The following is a 25,446-nucleotide window of genomic DNA, read 5'->3' on the forward strand; positions in this document are numbered from 1 at the left end:
ACTCAAACTGATGTGAAACAGTTTGGATATTACCGTGTCTGAAGTAAATTCAATTTATTTCGCCGACGAAAACCTTGGGTTACTAAAGTAAATTGGATATTCGATTTTACTTAGAACTTACATGGATTATTAATTTTAATTAAAGGTACTAAAGAGAAAGGTGCTTTGTTGTGGGTGGAGGATGCCGGAAGTCCCCTGTGATTAACTGATGGTAGTAGACATGCGCATTGTCGTGATAAATGTTGTCTCAAATGCAACAACCCGTGGAACGTGGTTACATACCCGTTATATAACGTCCAAAATGCCCGGGAAAAGGTGTCTGTAATAACAGTGTATTATACATGTACAGTAATAATACAACAACTGTAGTTTGTCATCTTGAAAGAGATTGATCTTTGGATAAAAAAACATTAATAGCTTTGACTGCAAAGCTTAGTTTTATTTTAACTTGTGTTATTGAATAAGAAGACCCACTCAAATAAGTGGTGTATGATTTACTAAAATGTCTACCTCTGCAAGTGGTACTAGGACTTCTTCGAGAAGATCGGCGATGTCCAGAAAATGTAAAGAACACCTAGAAGAAGATAATTCATCAACTGGAATTAGTGGCACTGAGGTTACTTTAGCATCAAAACTACGTAAACGAATGTTGACAGATCTGAATATGAATGAAATTAAGAGTGAATCTCGTGGGAAAAACACCACAACACTGGATACTGAATCTCAAAATATTTGTTCTAAAAAGAGTAAGAGGTTAGAAGCTACCAGTGCTGTAAATCAGGGTTCTTCAAAATCATTAGGCCTACAAATTGCTGGACAAAAGACAGATTTTATTTGTAATTTTGAGAGCCGTAAATCAGATTTTGTTGTGAAAAATTCAGTTTCTTCCTTAATGAGTAAAAGTATGAATATGTTCCATTTGTTGTATAAAACAAATTATGGAATGCAAATATCACCAAAACAAAAACATACCTTGACAAACCCAGTTGTAAATCAGCTGTCTGAATTTGGACTTTGTCGCTGTGCCACTCCATTTGATAGACGAACAACAGCAATGGAATGGCATCCATCCAATCCCAATATATTAGCAGTTGGGTCGAAAGGAGGCGATATTATACTGTGGGATTCTAGTACAATTACGAACGATAAATTTATTGGAGGAGATGGAGCAGGAGGATCTATTCAAGCCATGAAATTCTGGCCTTGGAATAATTCTTTTCTCTGCACTGCATCCATTAATGGAAAACTTACATTACATGATTTTGAAGGTCGTCATGGTCAAATATTATCCGATACTATGAATTGTATGGATTTTTGGTATTGTTCGTTAGATGTTAGTTCGTCTCACAGTGCCGTACTGACAGGTGACAATGTGGGTAATATTTTGTGTTTATCAGAAAAAGGACAAAAGGTTTGGAATAAGAAATTACACAAGCAGAAAGTAACACATGTGGAGTTTTCACCTCGAGAAAATTGGTTATTTTGTTCAGCATCAGTTGATCATACTGTACGACTGTGGGACATTAGAATGATCAAGGATAACAAAAGTAGCCTCGCTGTTCTTCAACATAATAAGGGAGTTAACTCCGCCTATTTTAGCCTGACAAATGGCTGCCGTCTTTTGACCACCGATCAACACAGTGATATAAAAATATTCAGTGCCCCTGAATGGAGATTGGAAAGAACCGTACACCATCCTCACCGATTCTTTCAACATATAACCCCTATAAAGGCGTCATGGCATCCATTACAAGATCTAATTGTTGTCGGTCGTTATCCTGATCAGAATTTCCCAGGATATAAATCTGGCGAACGAAGAACCATCGATATAATTGATTCCGAAACAGGAGAGGTTGTCACAAAACTTTTTGACCCAAGTGCTCCAGGAATAGTGTCTTTAAACAAATTCAACCACAGTGGTGAGGCACTGGCTTCAGGAATGGGCGTGAATATTTTGCTGTGGAATAGAAAAGAACTCATTGCTCAAAAACAGGAAAAATTAAAAGAAAAAATGACAGATTTTAAATCCAATGCTTTGGGCATAGGGAACAATGATCCGTCCAAAAAACGGACAAAAACTGACAAAAAAACAAAAACTGATTCTAAAACCAAGCTTAGTACAAAATTGAAAAATTCATCACAGAAGAGTAACACTAAAAAGAAATAGGGCCTTAGAATTTTAGAGTTATGTGTATTTCAGAATCTGTCCCCAAAACTACTAGAAAAAACGGCGCTAATGCACTTTTGTACACCTAGCACTTGCCGTGGTACCGCAGCTTGTTATATTCGTAAGAACAGCTACTCAACAAAATGACGAAAATTGTTACTATTATATATGATCAGTGATGGTAGGAAGCTTGGTTGGTGTTCAGCAAGTCATAATAGTGTCTTGGTATGGTATTTGAGTCTCAATAGTAAAAAGCATGGCCGCACGACGAGCTCTGTGTACCAGAAAATGGGAGAAGTGCAAGTTGTGTAAAATCAAAAGTTATTGACCCGATTCGTCTGAAATTTGGTGTGAGATCATAGTTAACAACCTGGAACACCCTCAGCAAATTTCAAGTCTCTACGACCACAGGACAGCAAGTACTAGGTGTACGAAAGTACATTAGCGCCGAAAAACCCTGTCTTTAATCATTGATTTCTGCAGGTACAATAAGATAATCTGGGTTGGATTAAAGCAAGTGCTAATATAATGGAGGATTTGTGGCGTGTTTTCTTCACTGTTCAGCTAACAAAGGTTCCAGGGCACTGTTTCTCGAAATGTTAACTTAAGATAAAATCCAAATTTTAGTAGAAACTTCAATTTTGATTGGCTAAGCACTAAAATCAATCTAATATTATCCAATCAAATTACTCAAATTTGGATTTTATCTTTGTTAAAATTTCGTGAAACAGACCCCAGTTGGTTTTCATACATTGTTCATATTGATGTCATATTGTAGATATACGAAGTTCCCATTAATTATTGTAGTAAACAATTAACTCCAACTGCTAAAACTCTTAACCTTAAAACCCAGTGTTCATAAAAGTTAAAGCCATTAGTTCTGCAGTAACCGAGTAGAAGCAGTGAATAAGAATTGATCCATCATGTAGCTTTCAAGCATCTAGTGTAGGATCCTTGAAAATGCAACTTTTGCTGCATGTACTAGGTTGAATTGGCACTGCAGGAAATGTGAACATACATATACATGTATATAGCCAACATATTTTACAAAGCATAATAAATAATAAATTCAGTTCAGTGTTCATTATCATTTTGTCTTACTTAAGTCAATAAATATAAGGTATTTCCTATTGCCATTTTATTATTCAATTTCAATCCCTCCATGAACATCTTCACATTAAAGAAACAACTTTTAAAAAACTATTTTGCTGAAATACACCCAAATACCCCCCCACCACCACCACCACCCCAACCTCAATCCATCACCTCAAGACGAGAGAAATTGGGTTTAATGCCCACTTGACACAAACTGGGTCATTTCGGGACAAACATATGGTTCAATTTTGTTTCAATAATTTGCTTGCGCGTAGTGGTATACATAAACAATGGCGTTCTCACTATAATAGTTAAAAAAAATAGATAACCTAAAAGGAAGATGTTGAAAATTTCAGTCAAATTGCTCCACTATGAACCGAGATATTAGCTTTTGAATTTTAAGCCTAGCCTCGATCATCATTACTAAAGTTGGTACGATAAAAAAAGAACATAGTCTCAATTATCCATTTTTGCATTTAATCATCAATGACCGTTGAGTAGCAGATTGGATTCCTATCCAGTGAAAACCCGACACATAAGATGACATTAAGAGTTGATTATGGTTTATCTTCGCATCCACTGAAAAATATAATAGCCTGAATCATAAATAAACTGACACCTTACTCGGAGGAAACCAGTTCATTGTTTATCTTGCTTATAAACCTGTAACGGTAAATCTCTTTGATCTTTGGGGTATATTCTATGCCCGGAATAACTTGCGGTCTGAAAGGCGGGGCGGCTTTGGATAAATACAGGGAAATTTGGGGTTATTCTTCTGAAAGTGGTAAACCTGTACCGGGTTATTCTTCCAGGGTAGGGTTTTTTTTCCATAAGAAAACATGATATTATAAGGTTTTTCTTACGGGAATTCTGGGATATTCTCATCTTGCGTACATGTAAACATAGACGGTTTATAAGCAAGATAAAGTCCTCGACTTCGGTTATGCTGGGGAAGAAAGACTTCAGAAAAAACCCTCGGCAGAAAAACCTCGGTCTACCGGCCTCGGTTTTTCATTTTCTCTGGTTATTTTCTTCAGTCTCTCTTTCCCCAGCATAACCTCAGCCTCGTGCTTTATCCTACACATAAAATCTGACCCCGAGTTCACAAAGCATTCTCAAAAGTAAGAAAAGAATTTACTCAAACTTGTTCACCATATTTTAACTAAAATATAGTCCTTTATATAGCCTTTGTTGTTTGAATGTATCAAATACATCAATAAGAAACTATGTGCACAGTTTTATGTTTATGTGATTGGAAGTTGAGCAAATACTCAACTTAAGTCTGAGAATGCTTTGCGAACTCGGGGGCCAGAAACCTGCTCACCTAAATGTAAGGCCCAACGCTTATTTGTAACAAACCATTCTGCATGTGACGAAATATATTTGGTTATAACTGTAGTTGATGTTGATAACTCATGTTGTTTTGGAAAACGTCGAAGGGTTATCTGTTACTGATAGATTATGCTACATCTTCACCACTTGGTTAAAAGAAAAAAAAAGTTGGTCCAAGGACTCACGGTTATTTACCCAATCTGTTTTACAGAGAATTATGAGTCTTCTAATATCTCTGTAAAAGATGACTGCCTTTAACACGTGCCGTCACAGCACGCGGCGTCAATCATTGGTTGAATGGCGCGTGCATTGTTTACATAAGACGTTACTGCTTCTGGCAGAATGCTGCCTTTTAGTCATTTTAATACCCATTTACACTAAATAGGAAATAATTTTTACCTAAAAATACGTCAAACGTCTTTATTTATTTTTCTAATACATCAAAAAAAAATGTTTTAGAATTTAATTTGCCGGTGGAAAAAAGTTAATATTTGAGACTCATTAAGTCGCATCATGTCATCCTTATCAGTGATTGTAGCGACCTAGCGAATATTCACTGCTGATCAGTGTATTATTTACCCAGTCCGTCCCTGATCATTTACAATTATCAGTAAACTGAAACAAACTATACTGAGCGCCATGGAAAACGCATCACCTTTTTTCCCAAATATTTTATTACTAGGTGGTTTTGTATGTATAATATTATGCAATACTATAAACTATTGTTTCACACAATGCCCCCAAACGCAAAAAATATCGGCCCGTGTGTACAAAAAAAGCACATTAAAAACCCAATATTCACGTGCAGCATTGTGTGCGAGCCCTTTAAAAGCATGTTTTCAACTTAATGTGCAGTACATGAACTGTGAAACGTCAATCTGTCGTAATTTGTTGTTGGACGTGTGAAGGAATCGAGCTAGAGATGCCGAGACTTACTGAAAATCAACGGAATGAAGCCATGGGAATGTCCAGGGCTGGCATGTCTACACGTGCTATTGCCAGACACTTCAATTGTCATCAGTCCACTATTGTAAGGTTGGTGGAACGTGTTCGAGTTACTGGATCAACACGTTACCGTCAACGTCCTGGTCCACAACGCGTTACAACCCAGACTCAAGACCGCTACATCAGGGTCACTCATCTGCGTGACAGATTCCGCCCAGCGACTCGAACGGGTGCAGCAGTCGTCGGAAGACAAGGACCAGTAAGTGCCAACACCGTAAGACGTCGTCTAAGAGAAGTAGGACTCCGTGCACGACGACCTTATGTTGGAGCTATCCTCCGGGATCATCACCGTCAGCGGCGTTTGATATGGACACCAGACATGGAGAAGAGTAGACTGGCAAAGTGTGCTCTTCAGTGATGATAGTCGCTTTCATCTTTATGACGCTGATGGCCGTCTACGTGTGTGGAGACGTCTTGGGGAACGTCTTGCAGACTGCTGCGTCTTCTAAACGAATCGATGGGGTGGGGAAAGTGTAATGGTGTGGGGTGGCTTCACATTTCATCACCGGACTGCCCTACACATTTGCAGGGGTCGCGTTAATGCTGTAGCCTACCGTGATGATGTCTTGCAACCAATTGTTGTTCCGATGTTTCGAGCGCACCCACAACTTCAACACTTCCAACAGGATAATGCACGTCCGCATACCGCCCGTTTTAGTATGGACGGCTGCTAACAACATCAATGTCTTGGACTGGCCAGCCATGTCTCCGGACATGGCACCGATAGAACATGTCTGGGATGAGATTGGACGCCGTCTGTATCGGAGACCACAGATTCACACCGTTGCTGCTTTAGAAGCTGCTGTTGTCCAAGAATGGAACAATTTGCCCCAGGCCTTCTTTCAAACATTGGTAAATTCCATGCGACGTCGCTGCACAGCGTGCGTAAGAGCCCGTGTCGTACTTTTGGTTTTGACCCCTCTGTCTTTGTACCGTTGATTACAGATTAAACATCCATAAGTGTACAAATGTGTTGTTATTGATGTGTTCCCGTTTGAATATTGTTCACATAAGAAGCACAATAAATAAGATATGTTTACAGGATCATTTTGTTATACGAAAAACTAAGTGATGCGTTTTCCATGGCGCTCAGTATAGTATACTTAAGACACTTTCCATAACATCCATAATTCAAAGGTTATATACAGGAAATCACACTGTTATGTCATTAACTAAAAACTAAGTTCATAATAGTTACGCTCTTCTTCGTGTCTGTATTCCCTCCCCTGAATGACATCTGTATCCCAATCTCAAAGCGGAGGCGGCTAAACATCCCTCTAAGAACGCCAATGATATCTCTATCTGGGTCTCAAATTATGTCTGAAGCAAATTAAATTTTAATTGTACTCTTTAATTTATATGAAACGTTTGGCAACATCGGCATTAAGGTGGGACAATTACCATATTTGTGGGTTTTATTTGGGCATCTTCTTGCGTCAACTTGCAAAAGGTGGCCAAGAACTGTGAATAGTCTACACTACACTTCATAGACATATTCATATTATATCTTGTTGATTCCTGTCGGTCATTAGTAGGACCGAAAAAAGCAACGTAAGGGCGACGCCGTTTTTTCTTGGTGCCAGTGCGTATCTTTTTTCAAAGGAGATAAGAGGCGTGATGCGTTCGAAGTGGTTGAAAAAGAACACCGAAGGATTGTGAGTAAATGTGTATGTCCATTACTTGATGATTTTCCTATACGCGCAAGCGAATTATTGAAATAAAGAATTGAACCGTGAGTTAGTCCAACATGCCAAGACAACGTGATATCGGTGCACACATAGATATGGCAATTATTGACTTCTCCAAGACGCTCGACACTGTTCCTCATGACAAAGTTACTACTCTATTCCTCAAGCAGGAGAATGCTCACTAGTCTGCGGGTTCATTAGTCTACCGATATCTATTATAGGGGTTAGGGTTGGGGTTCAGATTAGGTTTTTTGATACCCATATTAATAGTATTTCTTATCGCGGCGGACTAGAGAACCAGCGGACTAGTGAACCCCTCTCCTGAAGAAATGGTCCGAGAAATCTCTCTCTGGCCATTGCTGGATTGGCTTCTGATACTTGAGCTTTTGAAGGAGTGTGTCTATTCTTCCCGTTCAATCATATCTATTCCAAGTACAGCAACATGACAGCCCTTCGTTTAATCTGGGCTAACGTAACGTTATGTAAACATATTTGGTCCAATTTGGAGCTCTGTTTAGAGCGTAATGATATTGTTACGCAGTTAGCCATTGGTTGTTAATCGGACTACTAACACCATAACGAAACACACTCAACAAGAGAAAATTATCCCCTGGAGAAGGCAAATGCATTAACACTTCCTCGAAGCGTGCAGCTAGATCAGCCAGTGCGCCCCGGGTTGTGTCTTGCTCAACTACTTCCTCGGGATCTATATCGCCACTGAACGCACTTGTCAACTGTCTGTCCCCTAGATCGCCCATCATTCCTAACCCTAGGAATACAAAGGTAAAGGCGAGAAGGATTTATGGTACCTACCACCCGCCATGGCAAAGACCCTGGTTATTGGATCCTCTAACCTGGCTAGGATTGCAACCTTCCTCAGGGACTGGGAGATCCATAGCTATTCTGGAGCCAAGATCAGCCACATCAAACAAATCCTCCAGAACTACATGGGTCCTGCACCAGAGGAATTAGTGATACACGTCGAGCTCAACAACAGGGAGGAAAGTGGACCAAGGATGCACGAGCAGATGCTTGATCTACTCAAGGTGACCAGAGCAGCTTTCCCAACAACCAAGCTCTTCGCCACACAGATCCCCACTTCTTCCCGACTCCGACAGGAAAATCCGATCGCCTACCAAACATCTCCACTGCACCTTCACCAAACGCCACCACATTACCAACCTTCAAGGGCAAAATAGAACTGAAAGGTAACGACGCCATCCACTGGAGCACAGACACGGCCAGAGAGATCATCAACTGCTGGATGAGGAATTTAAACTAGGATTAGGGAAAAGGAATGAGAAGCCGTCTTTAGGACAGACAGTTGTCAATTTGAGCGACAGACTTCTCAACCCCCTAGAAATGAACATTCTTGATAAAGGTCTTAAATTCATCCCAACCCCCACAATAACATCCATAGACCCCATCACCCAGGCAACCGATCGCTTCCAAAGAACACTTTCGTTGACTTATTTTTTTAGGAACAAACCCGGCAGAGGTAAAAAAATTATTCACAGCAAAATCCACATTGAAACCACCTAAAAAGTCATTATCACCAGTCATCCTAAAAACTTTCGACGAAATGAATATAGAAATATCATCCCTTCAACCACAATCACAAAAACCAAATCTCAACCGAGCAACTAAAACAGCATTAAATACCCTTAAAAAAGACAAAAACATAATAATTAAGAAAAGCGACAAAGGCTCGTGTTGTGTCATAATGAATCGCGCAGACTATATCTCAGAGGCAGAAAAAAAATTAAGTAATCCTATACATTACACTAAATTCGACCAACCCATCTTTAAGGACACCGCAACTTTAATAAACAACATCTTACATGAATTGCAGGATAAGGAATGCATAACAGCAAAACAATATGATTATCTATCTGCTAAATCTGATTGCCGACAAAGACATCTCTATACACTACCAAAAATACATAAAAATCCAGAAACAGAATGGTTTATACATAATAAATTACCCAAGGGACGCCCAATAATATCAGACTTTGACAGCGAATCATATAGACCATTTCTTATTACCCCTAGCATGCCAACAACCATCCTACCTTAAAGACGCTAACGATTTCATTCACAAAATCAAACAGTTAAGAGTCCCCGAACACGCCATTTTAATATCCATCGACGTACAAAGCATGTACACGAACATTGATAATAACACAGGTATTGAAGCAGTTAGGAAAGCATTTCTTATGAACCCGCAAGCATCCAGGCCGGATGAAGAAATCCTCAAACTACTCGACATTTGTTTGAGGAGGAATGACTTCGCTTTCAACGACCAAGTATACCTCCAGTCTTCCGGAACTGCGATGGGAAAACGATTTGTCCCAAAGTTATGCAAACCTCTTCATGGCGGAGTGGGAAAGGGAAGTTCTGCCACTCTGTCCATTAAAACCAGATTTCTATGGACGCTTTCTAGATGACGTTTTCATAGTCTGGACGTACACACTAGACGAATTTTGGACGTTTTTCAACATTTTGAACAATCATCATTCATCTGTCAAATTAACCGCAAATGTAGGTCATAACAGCATAGATTTTCTTGACCCGTCTTTAAAAGTAGCAACATCAAAAACACTGGCCAACTAGAAACTAAAGTATTTTTCAAAGAAACCGATACACATCAACTATTGTTCAAGAGCTCCTTTCACCCCAAACATACCTTCTCTGGCATCATAAAATCTCAGATTCTCCGTTTTCATAGGATATGTACTCAGAAAACGCTGGTATTTAGCAAACTAAGAGAAAGGGGATACTCCAAACGCGATCTACGATTGACGCCAAAGAAACAAATAATATGCAGTCAGCAGTTAAAACCAAAACTTGTGGCTATCCAAGATGTCAAACATGCAAAATTGCCGCCAAAGAAACAAATAATATGCAGTCAGCAGTTAAAACCAAAACTTGTGGCCATCCAAGATGTCAAACATGCAAAATCTTAAACATATCCGACCATTTCCATAACAAAACATCTGGCACACAATTCCCAATATTAGACCAACTTTCACGCAGTAGTTCGAACATTATTTATCTAATTTCATGCAGACAATGTGACAAGCAATACGTAGGGGAGACTCAAAATGCACTTAGGGAAAGAATTAACGGACACCGATCAGACATAGTCACCAAAAAAGACAAACCAGTCTCAATTCATTTCAACCAACCAAATCATGACATTTCTGATCTCATTGTCACACCAATAGAAAGGACCAAGAGCGACTTTGAAACTACAGAAGAAATTAAAACGTTTAGGCTAACAAGAGAAAAATTCTGGATTGACAAATTGAAAACAACAGCCCCCCTAGGTTTGAATATTCATACGGCTGGCGCAATAGCCCCTTTTGTAGTTCCATTTAGCGCAACAGCTGCAAGTGCATACAAAATCATCAGAAAACACTATACTGATCTCCAAGAAAATCACCCGAAAATATTCACACAGAAACTTATAATTGCATATTCTAAAAATACAAATCTGAACGACATCCTAGTGCACAGTAAATTAGATTAAATAAGACCAGTCTCCACCCTAACCCAAAACAAACCATATATCAAATCCTATCCCTAACCGTTAGTAAATAAAATCAACTAGATATAAGAATCCCTAGCTCTAACCCGGTGATGTGGAACAAACACGATTTTTTTTAGAAAATCCAATCCGTAGTAGGAAACACACTAAATTTATTTTCTTTTTTCTTCAGAAACAAAAATACCAGAATACCAGAAGCACCATCCAAGGAAGACCATCAGCGCCACCAACACCAAAAAACAGTGAAATCGCCTTTGTATATAAATGTAATGTATTGTATGTATTTTTAATAAAACTAGGAAATATCACGAACTAATTTTTCATCATCCTAGGTCAGTGCTTATGTGGAGACTTAAACTCTCCCCCAAATTCTTAAACCTAACCCCGGGATAGTGGAAAAAACTCATTTTTAGAAAATCCAATCCTTAGTAGGAAACACACTAATGTGGCTCTCACCCGAGAGCCTCAAATTTACTCTTTTTTCTTTAGAAACCAAAATACATGAAAACCACAAGGACACCGAAGGAAGACCATCATCGCCACCAACACCAAAAATCAGCGAAACCAACCATTTATATTAATCTATGTATTGCATGCATTTTTTTAATAAAACTAGGAAATGTCACGAACCAAACTTTCATCATCCTAGGTCAGTGCTTATGTGGAGACTTAACCTCTCCCCCATATTCTTAAACCTAACCTACAATCTCGCCAACAATCACGTGCACTAACCTTATTTACATCTCAGCGGCCTTGGCGAAAATTAAACTGACCTTAACAAATAGATTTAGCCGTGAATATGGGGTTAATGGAACTATCAAGACATGGATAAGGGACTTCTTAACTAATCGTAATATGCAAGTGGTGATAAATGGCGAAGCCTCTGACCCAGTCACAGTCGACTCCGGTGTCCCGCAAGGAACGGTAATGGGACCATTGCTTTGCGCTTTAATGCTACGAAATGCTATATTATGAGCATCAACCAGAAAAAATCCTATTACCATCAGCTATCAAGTCACATTCTTCAACAAGTCGTACTTAGGGGTCATATTATTTTCTGACGATCTGAAATGGGGTCCTCATATCACAAAAAAAAACAAGAAAGCTAACTGGGATATGAAATGAAATGGGGTTTAACGTCCTATTGTTCTGCTCCCAACTGGGTTAATGAAGACGGGCATAGGCCATACAGTGTGCTATGGGGGAAATTTTGCCCCATCCGAACGACTAGACAGCTGTCCTTGTCGTCAGGTTTCTCCGTCCTGCATCACTGACAAGGGGGATGACGCCGGAAAATCTGGATAAACTTTCTCGACCAATGCAGGGATCGAACACACGACCTCCAGGCTAGCGAACCAGCGTCTTACCCACTCAGCCACCGTGACCCCCCTACCTGGGATTCATCAGACGAAACTTAAACACTGCCCTGAATCATCCAGAAAGACGACATATCTTGCACTGGTTAGATCAACGCTGGAATACAGCTCTATAGTTTGGGATCCTATCCTTGCCAGAGACATCAACAAATTAGCGTCACTAGAATGCTGTAAGACTTAAAACTACCGTCACTTCAAGATCCATAGAAGGAAGATATCGATCAACCGACTGGCGTTTTTCTATAAGGTAATTAGGGGTGTGTGTACTCGGCACGGTTCGCACCAGCTATATGCTCTGTCATGACTTTTTGACACAGGCACTTGAAGGGATTAAAATAAAACTTCTTACTACTCTTTGACTACCTTATAACTGTGTTGGGCTAAAAGAACAACATAAAAAGAAATGGGGTTTTGTTGATGACACTGATGGAAGCAGATGTGTACATTGTGGTGCTAAATGTTTATCTGCAACAACCAGTGGAAGTGTCCATAGTTTTACCCCAAACAACATTAGTGAATCACCCAAAACGACCTGCATTTTACTTAAAACTACAATTTATGCTATAGTTTTTTACACTGGACTTTTTGTGGTTATAAAGATTAACTTTATCGTAATGTTAAAACAAATGTTATAGTCCAATCACGGGTTTAACATTAAAGAATTACTAGTCTGACACCACAATCACTATGACGACATTAAGAGTTGTCTTTCTTGTTTTATCTTCCAGAAATGTACGTTCAGACGCGTTATTATATGTTGATGTAATACTGCGACTTTAGTTTGTCATCTTAAACGTGATTAATATTTGGATAAATAAATATTAATAGGTTTGATTGCAAAGCTTAGTTTTATTATTGAATGTGTGGCGCTAATTATTAATATTATTTAAATGTCAATCTGTAGCCTACTAACTGTTCTGCAGGACATCTATTATATTATTACTATTATTAATATTAGGCTATAATTCTCAGAATCTTGAACAAGAAGATCATCGGCTGTGTCCAGAAAATGTGAAGACAGCAAAGAAGATAGGTCCAATTCAAATGTTTTTAGTGTGGCAGACAGGTTACCGTATAGCATCAAAACTACGGTACATAAATAGAAGTTGGCAGATTTGAATATGAATGAATGTAAACAGTTAAGGGGACTCGATTCTACATATATATATAGTCGTGAGCAAAGCTCCACAACAGCTGATGATACTAGCAGTGCATCTCATAAAGTAACAAATGTGGATGTTAGTTCTACATAGTTGAAGATGTCTGAAGCTAGTGCTGTGAATCGGTGTGTTTCAAAATCAATAGAAATTGCTGGTCAAAAGACAGATTTTATTTGTAATTTTGAGAGCCGTAAATCAGATTCAGTTTCTTCCTTAATGAGTAAAAGTTTGAATATGTTCCATTTGTTATATAAAACAAATTATGGAATGAAAATATCACCAAAACTAAAACATACCCTAACAAATCCAGTTGTTACTCAGCTGTGTCAGTTAAGAGTTTGTCGCTACATAACTCCATTTAATAGACGAACAACAGCACTGGAATGGCATCCATCAAATCCTAATCTGTTGGTAGTTGGATCCAAAGGAGGTGATATTATACTGTGTGACACTAGTACAGTTAAGAACGATAAATTGTTTGCAGGAGATGGAGAGAGGGGTTCTATTCAAGCCATGAAATTCTGGCCTTGGAATAATTCTTTTGTCTGCACTGCATCAGTTAATGGAACTGTAACACTGCACGATCTTGAAGGTCGTCAGAGTCAAATTCTATCAGGTACGAAGAATTCTATGGGTTTTTGGTATTCTTCGGTTGATGCCAGTTTATCTCATAGTGCCGTACTGACAGGTGACAATATAGGTTATATTGTATGTTTATCAGAAAAAGGACAAACGATTTGGAGTAAGAAATTACACAAGCAGAAAGTAACACATGTGGAGTTTTCACCTCGAGAAAATTGGTTATTTTGTTCAGCATCAGTTGATCATACTGTACGACTGTGGGACATCAGAATGATCAAGAATAACAAAAGTAGCCTCGCTGTTCTTCAACATAATAAGGGAGTTAACTCTGCCTATTTTAGCCTGACTAATGGCTGCCGTCTTTTGACCACAGATCAACACAGTGATATAAAAATATTTAGTGCCCCTGAATGGAGATTAGAAAGAACCATACACCATCCTCACCGATTCTTTGAAGATGTAACTCCAATAAAGGCATCATGGCATCCATTACAAGATCTAATTGTTGTCGGTCGTTATCCAGATCAGAATTTCCCTGGATATAAATCTGGGGAACGAAGAACCGTTGATATTTTTGATTCAGACTCAGGAGAGCTTGTCACGAAACTCTTAAAATTATATGGCTCGTCGGGAATAGTGTCTTTAAACAAATTTGACCACAGTGGAGAGGCACTGGCTTCAGGAATGGGTGATAATATTTTGATCTGGAATAGAGAAGAAGTCTTTGCTCAAAAACAGGAACGATTAAAAGACAAATGACAGATTTGAATCCAAAGCTTTGGGTTTAGTAAACAATGACCTGTCAAAAAAAAAAACTGATTCTAAAACCATGCTCAGTACAAATTCAAAGAATTTATCACAGAAAAGTAACACTAAAATAAAATTGAGCTTAAAGGTTTGGGAGATATTTGGGAATTTGTCCCAACAACTACTATGTTTAAACATTGATTTATGCAGGTGCAATACAGGTTATCCAGGTCAGATTAAGCTGGTGTAGGAACAATAGCATGTTACAAAGGAGACCTAAATTACAGAAATACATATAACAGGTGACCAACTCCTCATCATGTACAAGCGTGGAATCAAAACCAATCCACTTGACTCAATGACAGACTTTGTGATCTAATGTGCCTGCGTTTAACCATTCGGCCACTCAACCCTGCCCCGATTGGCTGGATTAATTATGAATCAAAATAATCATGTGCTTAGGGCATCATGGAAAGGGGGAGGGGTACACAGAATTTCTGCTTTGTTACATGGTGAATTCAAAATATTTAATTTAAAAGTTAATTAAGAACTTTCAATTAGTTTTTCATTGTTTTTGTCTTTTCTTACTGTTACTTTCTTTGTCTCAGTATATAATGAAGTGTATAAAACCTCAAATTAACTCTAACCTATACTATATACTATATGGAGGCACCAAAATCATCTAACTGCTTAAGTCCTCTATAGGTCTTAAGCCGGCACTAGCACAGCGCCGTTTAAAATGTAGGGCCGACAGCATATGACACTTTTGCTACTATGACGAAGAACGTCTGCTCATATTTACAACCATTTTATTTTTCATTTGCTACAGTCCTTTCCTGATGGACGAACTATGCTCTTAATGAACGTCTGTGCATTAAAGGGAGACTACTCTTCAAATTTATGAAATTTATTCCCTGTCCCCTAAAAAGATTAATAAATCATTTACTTTTTGAAAATTGATCTTTGTGACATAAACAATAGTAGATGAGTGATTTGTTTCTGAAAGATTTTCGTGGATTTAAAATGTGTGCAGTGTGAGAGTGATTAAATTGATCCTAACATTGTATGCAAGATGTGCATGTTGAGTCAGTGGTGTATCCTCCCCCCCTCCCAATTAGTGCTAAACGATAAGGCCAGCTCAATTTTTCGCGAAGGTCACAAGATATAAACAGGACTAGCGCTAATCCCAACCCTAACCCTGGACCTTGCCACAATGCTTACCCTTACCCTAAACTACCTTCTTGCCAACAATCACGTGCCCTAACCTTATTTACATCTCAGTGACCTTGACAAAAGTTGAGCTGGCCTTAACAAATAGATTTAGCCATATGTCCCCCCACCCTTTTACAGAAATCACTAATATACTAGCATGAGTCTATTCAGTGTCTGAACCTACTACCCTCCTAAGGGAAATAAAAAGTTTGTTCAATTCAGCACAGTCAAGTTGCCACACCGCAGAAAGTGTTGAATAGGGTGAACTGCCCCTTATACTGCTTGAGGTCTAATGTCAGGGCTAGTGCTGATGAGGGTTTTAATATTCTTTATTTCTTCACTCAGAAATGAAATTAAATGAGGTTTAACATCAAACTTTTTTCAGCACCAATCTGGCTATTGAAGACATGGATATATTATACTCCATGCATTGCACAATGACATCAGCATTCCTACCAACAATTCATCAGATTCTGACTATCAAGCAGTCTTTTACATGCACCCGCAGTTGTACACAGGACCTTAATTTCTTGTACCGTCCTAACAACTAGATTCTGTTCATTGCCAGGCCTTCCATTCTGCACCACTGACAAGAGGACATCACTCTGTCTTGCACCACTGACAAGGGACATCATTCCGTCCTGCACCACTGACAAGGGGACATCACTCTCTGCTGCACCACTGACAAGGGGAAACCAGGCTGAAAAATCCTGAGGAAATATCTTGTATCGAAGTCTAAATCCCCTGGTCAGTCAGCCAACCCCTTATTACTACTCCTTTTCGTGTTTGAAGTGTGTATAGACACAATTAATGAAATGAAATGGGGTTTATTTTCCTACTGTTCTGCTCCAATATGCTACGAGGGAAATTTTGCTTGGACAGCGGTGCCACAGCCTCCTCTTATATCAAATTCCAACTTCCAAGGGATCTTTTATGTGCACACCAATGTGTACATGGGACCTAGTCCTGCATCACTGACAAGGGGGAAACCATGGCAATCAAACCATACCAGGAAATCCCAATGAACTTTCTCGTCCAACGTCACAATTAATGTTTGGCGGTGAGTGATAATAAATCAGAAGGATAAATAGATAAATTTTGAGAAAGAGACAGAGAGATTACCAACACAAAAAGGTCATTTTGGGACTAACATATGGTTCAATTTTATTTCAATCATTCGCTTGCTCGTAGGGGTCTTTAGCTGTGGGAGGAAACCGGCGACCCTTCTCCTTGTCACGTACAATCAGGTAATCAAAACCACGCCAGTTGACTCTATGACAGACCTTATGATGCAACGTGCACGCACTAACCATCCAAACCCCCCAATAAATTTTAGAAAAAAAACCAGCACTATAAATCTTTGTAAATAACCTTTATTATACTTTTTTTTATATAAATCTTGGATAATAATAATTGACTGAAACAATGTATTAATAGATATATTCTATAATATAGCCGTAATAATAAAATGACGGGTAGAAGCCTTGATATCTTTTTATCTATGTATATATACTGTACAATTAATCATTTCTACTAAATATGAATAACAATGATCAAGTATATAAGATAAGTCTACAATATGTACAAGCTGGCATTTTAACACAGAAAATTAAATGGAAAAAAAAAAATATTAAAATGAATTAAACTATGCCATTGGATTTTGATCATTGACTTTGAAAATATACATACAAGTTTCCAAGCCCACTTGGAGTTCATTTCACATGCTATTTGATCTTTTAGAGGCATTTAGTAACTGGATACAGTAATAATCTAAACATATATTTATGGAAAACATCTGTTGAGAAGATGGAGAGACTCGTCAATATGTCCCCAAAATAAATCAGTAGCTGTTTTCCATATCATATTTGTTGCATACGAATTAGTCTTAATGTTTTCGGTTAATACCTATAAAAGAAAAAGACTTCTATATTGGTACTTTTTTTGGACTCATAAGCAGAAAACCCAGCTACAAATCTATTCAAGTTAATATTCTAAATAACTCAAGTCGTAACAATTTTCATGTGAATAATAATATTACACCATTTGTCAGGTTTTCAACATACAAAACAGATATATATATATATACCGGTATACAAATTTACATGTAGGGCCTATAATTAATTTAAAGCTGATTTTGTCATGACCCTCCTGGTAGCCATTGCACGGAAATTACCACACAGCTTCTGTTTCAGAATCCAAACTACTGACCAATATAAGCAGTGACGGTGGATATTATTGTTATATCCGTATACCTGACACGACTTCTTATTTATTTGGAAAGTTCTTACCTGGGATTTAACTTTAACATTTCACCTGAAGGCAGACGATCAATTTATGATGTATGTTGTTGACTTTGGATAATTTATTTTTCCAAAGAAGGACAATTTTTTTATTTATTTTCAAGTGTTTTTATGCATAAAAACTGCAAAATGACTGACAGATTTTTCCACTACAAATTGACAGTCAAGACTTATCCAGTCCGTTTCACTGCCAGTCAGTCAAGACTTGTTAAAATAATTGGAATGAGCACACTGATGGTAAATTTCCATTTAGTTTTGTATGCAGTTCAGAAAGGATTTTAAGAACATCATCTTTATGGATCGTCATCACAAAAATATTTTTCTTAGCTGACAAATCAATAGAATTGCTTTTATTTTTGCATATATATTTTTTTTTTAAATGGCTGGGAAATATTTTTATATATTGTTTCTTGGACTTTTAAATTTAAATTCCATTAAAAGTAATGGTATTGATACAGCCAAAATTTTCTTTAAAAAAAGTTTGAATCCCTAGATAACTTTACTTCTATTTAGATGCTGTTATATTGAGCTGCTAATTTCAGGAGAGCTAGATGATTTAATACCAATTTGCATAGGGGAAACCATACAAAATAATGTGCAACCAATAAAGGCCAAACTACCAAATGATAATAACCATATGCAATATACAATTATGGACAATAATACATATAATCTTATATACAATAATAATAGCGTAGTTGTATACTACATGTCCTATATTCTGAATATGATTGTCCAATCCTCTGTAAATCAAATGACGAAGCGCTACAAAGGCTTGTGCTATCTTTCTTCAACAATCAAAACCAAATGAAATGGGCTTTAACGTCCTTCTGTTCTGCTCCGACTGGGCTAATGAGGACGAGCATATGCCATACAGTGTGCAATGAGGGAAATTTTGCCCAGGCAGTGGCACTATGGCCTACTCTTATATCGAATTCCAACTGTCAAGGGATCTCCAAGAATCAAAACTATATGATAAGAAATTTACATAGCTTCAAACAGAAACATAAGCGAAACCAAGTAAACTAGGCTACAAATAATTGGTATCTGTGTTATAAGATGTTTTCTTTGGATTTGAATATCTCTGCGGAAGATCATACACAGAACATGTGACATGTAGCAGTACTGTAGTTAGAATTCACATTAAAAGGAAGACAGAATACACTGTATAAATAAAAACTTGTTTAAAAACTTATATTAATTTGGAGATATTAACATAATGAGTAAAAATAGTAACAATCAAGAAATTTGTTATGAATCACCAGAAAGAATGATAACATTACTACTGTTTGATGTTCCATATAATAATGACAAAACAACTCCTTTGGTCGATAAATAAGGCCATGCTGAATAAATGACGCTTTCCAGCCAAATCTTTTCTTTTAAAGAAAGACCTTCATTGAACTCAATAAGCTCCCACATCCCATTTGTATACTGTTTGAATGGCATTTAGTAATAAAACACATTAAAATAAACACAACAGTTCTATGGATAACAATTACTGTATTTCTATTAAAGTTATGTTTCAACAATGATTCTCTTGTCGTTGTCAAGCACAATACTGATACAGACACATGCGTCCCTGGAATTTTACATCCACTTCCCCAAGGCCGATATCGTAGACTATGATACAGACAGAAGGAACGAAATATTTATACTATGTACAATCTAAACATTCAATGAAATCATTCAATTAGGAGCTTTAATAGAAATACAGTAATTGTTTGTTATCCATAAAACTGTTGGGTTTATCCTACATCTCATTTGATTGTAACTTGTGTCATGATAAAACTAATGGCAGCTTACTATATGGTAACCAACGGCAACTAAGAAACCGATTTCAATTTAGAATCGGTTCTTAAAGACTTTTTATGATGGTTATATTGATCAAGGTTGAAGCCTAAGTGCATGTTATATGATTTCTGAAAAACTGATAAATTATTTAATACAGGTCATTAATTTGTAATAATAAAAATATGATATATTAACAAATGTTAAATTATCCATAAACACAAAAACGACAAAAAAAAAAGAGAACAACCAGTGATCAATCAAATAACTTTTAAAACGAACTGCCATTTAAAACAAATTAAACATTTTTAAAAAAGTCCAACTTAATTTTATTGTTTCATAAGTAGGCTATAAAATTTGTATTTATTTCAAGGCAAAATGTTTTCCTATTATTAGAATAAGAGAATTTTTTTTTTATGTCTTACTATAATTCAAATGATAAAATCTCAATGCAAACTATTTTCCAATTTGTGTAAGAGTCGTAGATTATATCATTCTGTATCTGTATACTAGATACTATTCTACAAAATTATTCCAACCTAAGGATATATTTTTATTTAAGGTAAATCTATCATTACTATTATTAGCACAAGAGCCACAGGTTATGTTAGTCTATATTCTAAAAGTTCTAGAATAACAATTTTAATCTAAAATAAAGAATTATTATAGATTTCAAGGCAATATATTTTCAAAATATAAGCCTAAAGTAAGGTTATACTATTTTTGAATTTTCACTGATACTAGAAAGATAGATATGAATATAATAAACTAAAAAATATAAAACCTTTTTTTCATGTTCTAGGATGACATTTTTATTCTAATAATAAGGATATATTATAGATTTCAAGGCAATATATTTTCAAAATATTCGCCATACATAAGGTTATGATATTTTAAAACTGTTCATTGATATTATAAAGATTATGTTATTTCTATACTAGGGATATGTACTGAATACAATAAACAAACAAAAAAAATAAAAAAAATTTATTTTCAAATTAGGAATTATTATAGATATCATCAAGGCAATATATTTTCAAAATATGCGCGTAAAATAAGATTATTCTATTTCAAAATTTTCATTGATAATGTTATTCTATACTAAAGATATGTACTAAAAACAATAAACGGAAAAATATAAAACCTTATAATATTTTACCATAACAATAGAATATAAAGATTTCATTCATTAATAATTACACGCTAAATATACATGTACTAAATCATATTTCAAAATTATTTACAATATTACTTGGAATGCTAGAAGGTAGTTCGAATTACAATTATTTAATGGCACATAAAAGTATTCTTTGTTCTAACTTAATAACTGAGCAAAAGTTTAAGATACATCTTGAATAATAATACTCATAGTTCATTATATACATGTACATATAACAGATTAAAATCGGATTATAAATATACATTGGTTAGTGAGACACTCACTTAACTGATCAAAAAGCAGATTGAAAGAAAAACAAAAATCACAACCCTTGCCATAGTTAAAATCACAGCACATATATATCGGAGTAATTAATCTGTTCTAGTTGATGCTGATGTCTGACAGTTCATAGTTGTCCGTGTCATGCATGCAATCGTCACATTGTATAGTTTAAAAAAAATGGCAGTAGAAATTTAGGCCAACACACAATAGAATAGGAGGGATTTTGCAACAGTGGCAAATCTGTTCTCCAAACTTGATATTTCTTTTCCCAAATTCATCATTTCTGGACTAAAGGTGGGTGGGTACACCAAGCCCATAGCACATCCCTCGTTAGCAACACTACTGCCTACACAATAGGTGTATTAATTAACATCAGAATTAATATGTTTTTGTTACTTATGTTCAGATAAAAGCGTGACAATCAATGATAAAGTCTGTTTCTTCTATCAAATAACAACCAATGATCAAGTCTGTATTATCAAGTAAACAGCCAATGAAAAATTCTGTATCATCAAATCATCAAGATATGACGTTCATTATAACTTGTCCTTTAGCATTTTTCAAAATATTTACAGCTTCTTCATGCGTAACACCGTCCAAATTTTGTCCGTTAACGGTCAGAATTTGATCGCCGCGTTGAAGTTGGCCGTCATCCGCAGCAGCACCTTTAGTAAAGACATTTTTAACGTAAATTGGTAAATCTCCATGAGGACTACCATAACCTCCAACAATAGAGAAACCAAGACCATCAGCACCACGAGTAAGAATTATCTTTTTATATTGAGGAGGTTGACTGAAATATTAAACAAAGATTTTATTAAAAGAATTCAAGAAGGGTTATCTAATATTTCTTTCATAGATGAGTAATAAATGCAATAGGTGTTGACATATAAACATTGACTTTTATCGTCTGCTAGTTAACCCTCTCTGGGTGTGTATCACTGGACATGAGCACTGATGAGACAGGCCTCTAGCTGCACATGTACTGCAGTACACGCTGCAGCCATTCTTTGTTTTATCTTTATGTGTGTGACATCGTTTGTCTCCATCATACTTCATGTTTTTACTCAATGTAAATAAAGTTTACTTAAGAAGATGGCTAGACTATATTACTTTAACAATAGGTATAACGTCCTACTTTTCTGAAACCAACTGAGCCAACGAAGACAGGCACACACCATGCTCTGTGGTACAAGTTTTTACCTACTCTTTGATGAATTCCACCTGTCAAGGGTTACATGCATGCCAAAGGGTACACAGGGCCTTTGTTTTTCTTGCCATCAAAACAACTAGCCACTGGCCAAATGTACTTTCATCTGGAATTCCAGAAATTTGGACCCAATCCTGATCATGCAAGTATGACAACTCATACCACTTTTATGTTGTCAACATAAGGGTGTCAGTGAAAGCTATACACTTTCAATTGCTTCAAATCATTTTATCACGATGGATGAATTTTTAGTAAAAATTTAAATTTTAAAGAAAGATAATGATTTTGTACCTTTCAGCATCAGCTTCTCCTGTTTTAACAGCTGCTGAATTTGCTCCTTGTTGTGACGTATCTATACTGACTTGTTGGGATATATCCATACTGACTTGTTTAGATTTATGACCATTTACACTTACAGTCATTTCTTCTCCTATAAATAAAAAAAAATAGATTTATTACATACACCAAGAAGGGAGAGAGAGAGAGGGAGAGAGAGAGAGATTTAAAGTTCACTCAACACAAAGTAGGTCATTTTGGGACTAACATATCCACGAGGTTGGATATTAAATAAGGATTACATCATTAGCAATGTTAGGATTTTACTCAGTCTGTGATGCTTCTGTCTGCTGCGCTTATATGCTAACAAGTCATTTGGATGGGACAAAAAAATGAGGACCCGGCAGCTGAAATTCGATATAAGAGTTAGCCATAGTGCCACTGCCTGGGCAAAATTTCCTTCATAGTACACTGTATGGTGTATGCCCGTCTCCATTAGCCCAGTCGCAGCAGAACAGTAGGACGTTAAACCCCATTTCATTTCAATTCATATGCTAACACTCTCCTTCAAAATTAAAGATGGTAATGAAAACAGAATCAAATGTCCTAATCAAGTGATTTAGGAGACCCAAAAATATGGATGAAATCTTCTCAAAATCCTGAACTCAAGCAATCAAAGTTTGATTCAAAATTGAATCTCACTTAAAATTTTGATTTGATGATAAAGTCATCCAAGAATATAACTGTTTTTACCTTGAAGAACCTGAAGTTTAAGTTCTGTGGAAGACTTGAGTATATGAACAGCTGTATCATGTGTCATACCATCAGTAGAATCACCATTTATCATTAATATTTTATCACCTGTCTGTAAAACACATTCAAATATATCAAAACTTACATGTTTCAGTGTTCATATTTATAACTGTCTCCTGTAAACTGTTAGCGCTTTGAGCAAACAATACTGTTTGGAGTCCAGCGCTTTATAAGAACCTTATTATTATTATTATTAAATAATATATGCATCAATCACTCCTTTGGTGTTTACTCCTGGTAATCTAAACCATGCCACTTGATTCAATAGCAGACCTTATGATCTAAAGTGTTGCATGCCTTCCTTAGACCATATATGGCCACCCATTTCTGACTGAGATACACATTAAGTAAATGGGCATTGTCTTTCACCAGTTCTGGATCTAATCCATATAAAACTTTGAGATATCTTGTCAAAAAGTTAAAACCAGAATCACAGGGATGCTGTCATCCCAAACTTAGGCTGCCTGTCTACAGCTAGCTCTGCCTGTATTCTCAATGTATGACTAAGATGGATCACTGCGTGCAGTATGGGATGCTGTCTCAAATTGTTTACTGTCTAATAATGGAGCATAACTCTTATGGTCATTTAATCAGATGGATTCAGACCACAATGTAAAATCCTGTTTCAAGAAGATATTAAAATTCATACGTAATAAAAACAACAATCTTAACTACTTTCTTCTGGCAGAAGGTTTCACTGACAGATCTAAAAAGAAGGACACTTACCCTAAGTTTCCCTGTTTTTGCTGCTGGTCCGTTAGGGTTTAAGTTAGCGATAACAATAGGTACATCACCCATAGGACTGCCTACACCACCAGCAATACTTAAACCTAATGATCCACTTTCATCGTGTTTTATTTCCACTATTCTTAAACCAGTATCTTCACTACCAGCAGATGCCGTCCCTAATTAAATAAATGATTAATTAATTAAACTAGGGGTTCACCGTAGTGCAAATTATAACCTGCTTTATTGTCATGTCCAAGTCAAGCCCCTATACAAAAACATTCATATCAAAATTTAATTTAATAAACGAACTTTGTTTAAACCTTGCATCACTGATCTACTCTTAGCAAATGCTGGGGGGCAAACCCACCATACAAAACTTTAACATCAACCACAGTCAATTCATAATAGAATAGAATCAACAAACCCAGGCAATCATCAAAAAGACAGAATCCAAAACCAAATAAATATTTTTGTGGATGCCATAGCAAGGTGGTGAAGGGGTTACACAGTCAAGATCCCCCGAATTCAGAAGTGATGGATTAGGATATTAGTCTTCAACACTCCAGCCCCCCAAAAACCCAGATGACTTGCACAAACAGTGTCAACTGTCATCATACAAAGATCTATTGAGTGGTTGAGAATGACCATTACCTTGCATTGGATGGACTGGTGATTGAGATAATATTTTTCATGAAAGTCCACATAATGCTAGGTTCCCACTGTCATGCAATGCCTTACAACAGGATTGTTCCTATTGAGTCCATGATGTGATATGTGCAGATAAGTTCGAATACGTTTCAATACAATCAACACGATTGCTACGACTGACCTCAATATATGACAAGATCTGATAGGATCACCACCATTACTCAACGATTAAACCCATGATTTGAATCGTAGCGTGATTCGGGATAGTGGGAACCTATCATAAATATCCAGCCAGTTAGCACAAAAATGTTATTTTGTCCAGAC

The 25,446-nt window shown here is 36.7% G+C and overlaps 3 protein-coding genes across 8 annotated transcripts in view; 2 read left to right on the plus strand and 1 right to left on the minus strand.

Annotated features, from left to right (window-relative positions):
* The first annotated feature begins 61 nt into the window (after window positions 1-61).
* On the plus strand, window positions 62-3,240 carry LOC126819093 (DNA damage-binding protein 2). Its single transcript, XM_050546939.2, has one exon. The coding sequence runs from the start codon at window positions 503-505 to the stop codon at window positions 2,165-2,167; it is 1,665 nt and encodes a 554-aa protein (XP_050402896.1). The 5' UTR covers window positions 62-502; the 3' UTR covers window positions 2,168-3,240.
* A 10,354-nt stretch (window positions 3,241-13,594) lies between these two features.
* LOC126819110 (DNA damage-binding protein 2-like) lies at window positions 13,595-15,658 on the plus strand. Its single transcript, XM_050546982.2, has one exon. It carries the CDS (start codon window positions 13,608-13,610, stop codon window positions 14,712-14,714), a length of 1,107 nt encoding a protein of 368 aa, XP_050402939.2. The 5' UTR covers window positions 13,595-13,607; the 3' UTR covers window positions 14,715-15,658.
* A 1,613-nt stretch (window positions 15,659-17,271) lies between these two features.
* LOC126819075 (multiple PDZ domain protein) overlaps window positions 17,272-25,446 on the minus strand; it is a 243,265-nt gene continuing 235,090 nt past the window's right edge. For all 6 annotated transcript variants that reach the window (XM_056100527.1, XM_056100528.1, XM_056100526.1 and 3 more), the window contains 4 exons: window positions 24,472-24,650; window positions 23,686-23,797; window positions 22,948-23,086; window positions 17,272-22,239 (listed from right to left, as the gene is read on the minus strand). In XM_056100527.1, the coding sequence (XP_055956502.1) occupies window positions 21,966-22,239; window positions 22,948-23,086; window positions 23,686-23,797; window positions 24,472-24,650 (704 nt within the window). In that variant the 3' untranslated portion in view covers window positions 17,272-21,965. The remainder of the gene's footprint in view (window positions 22,240-22,947; window positions 23,087-23,685; window positions 23,798-24,471; window positions 24,651-25,446) is intronic.

The sequence above is a fragment of the Patella vulgata genome, chromosome 4 (assembly GCF_932274485.2).
Source record: "Patella vulgata chromosome 4, xgPatVulg1.2, whole genome shotgun sequence".
Classification (NCBI taxonomy): domain Eukaryota; kingdom Metazoa; phylum Mollusca; class Gastropoda; family Patellidae; genus Patella; species Patella vulgata.

Bases quoted from the DNA above. Each gene is read 5' to 3' on its own strand.
- LOC126819093 (XM_050546939.2), top strand. From the start codon at position 503: ATGTCTACCTCTGCAAGTGGTACTAGGACTTCTTCGAGAAGATCGGCG.
- LOC126819110 (XM_050546982.2), top strand. From the start codon at position 13,608: ATGTTCCATTTGTTATATAAAACAAATTATGGAATGAAAATATCACCA.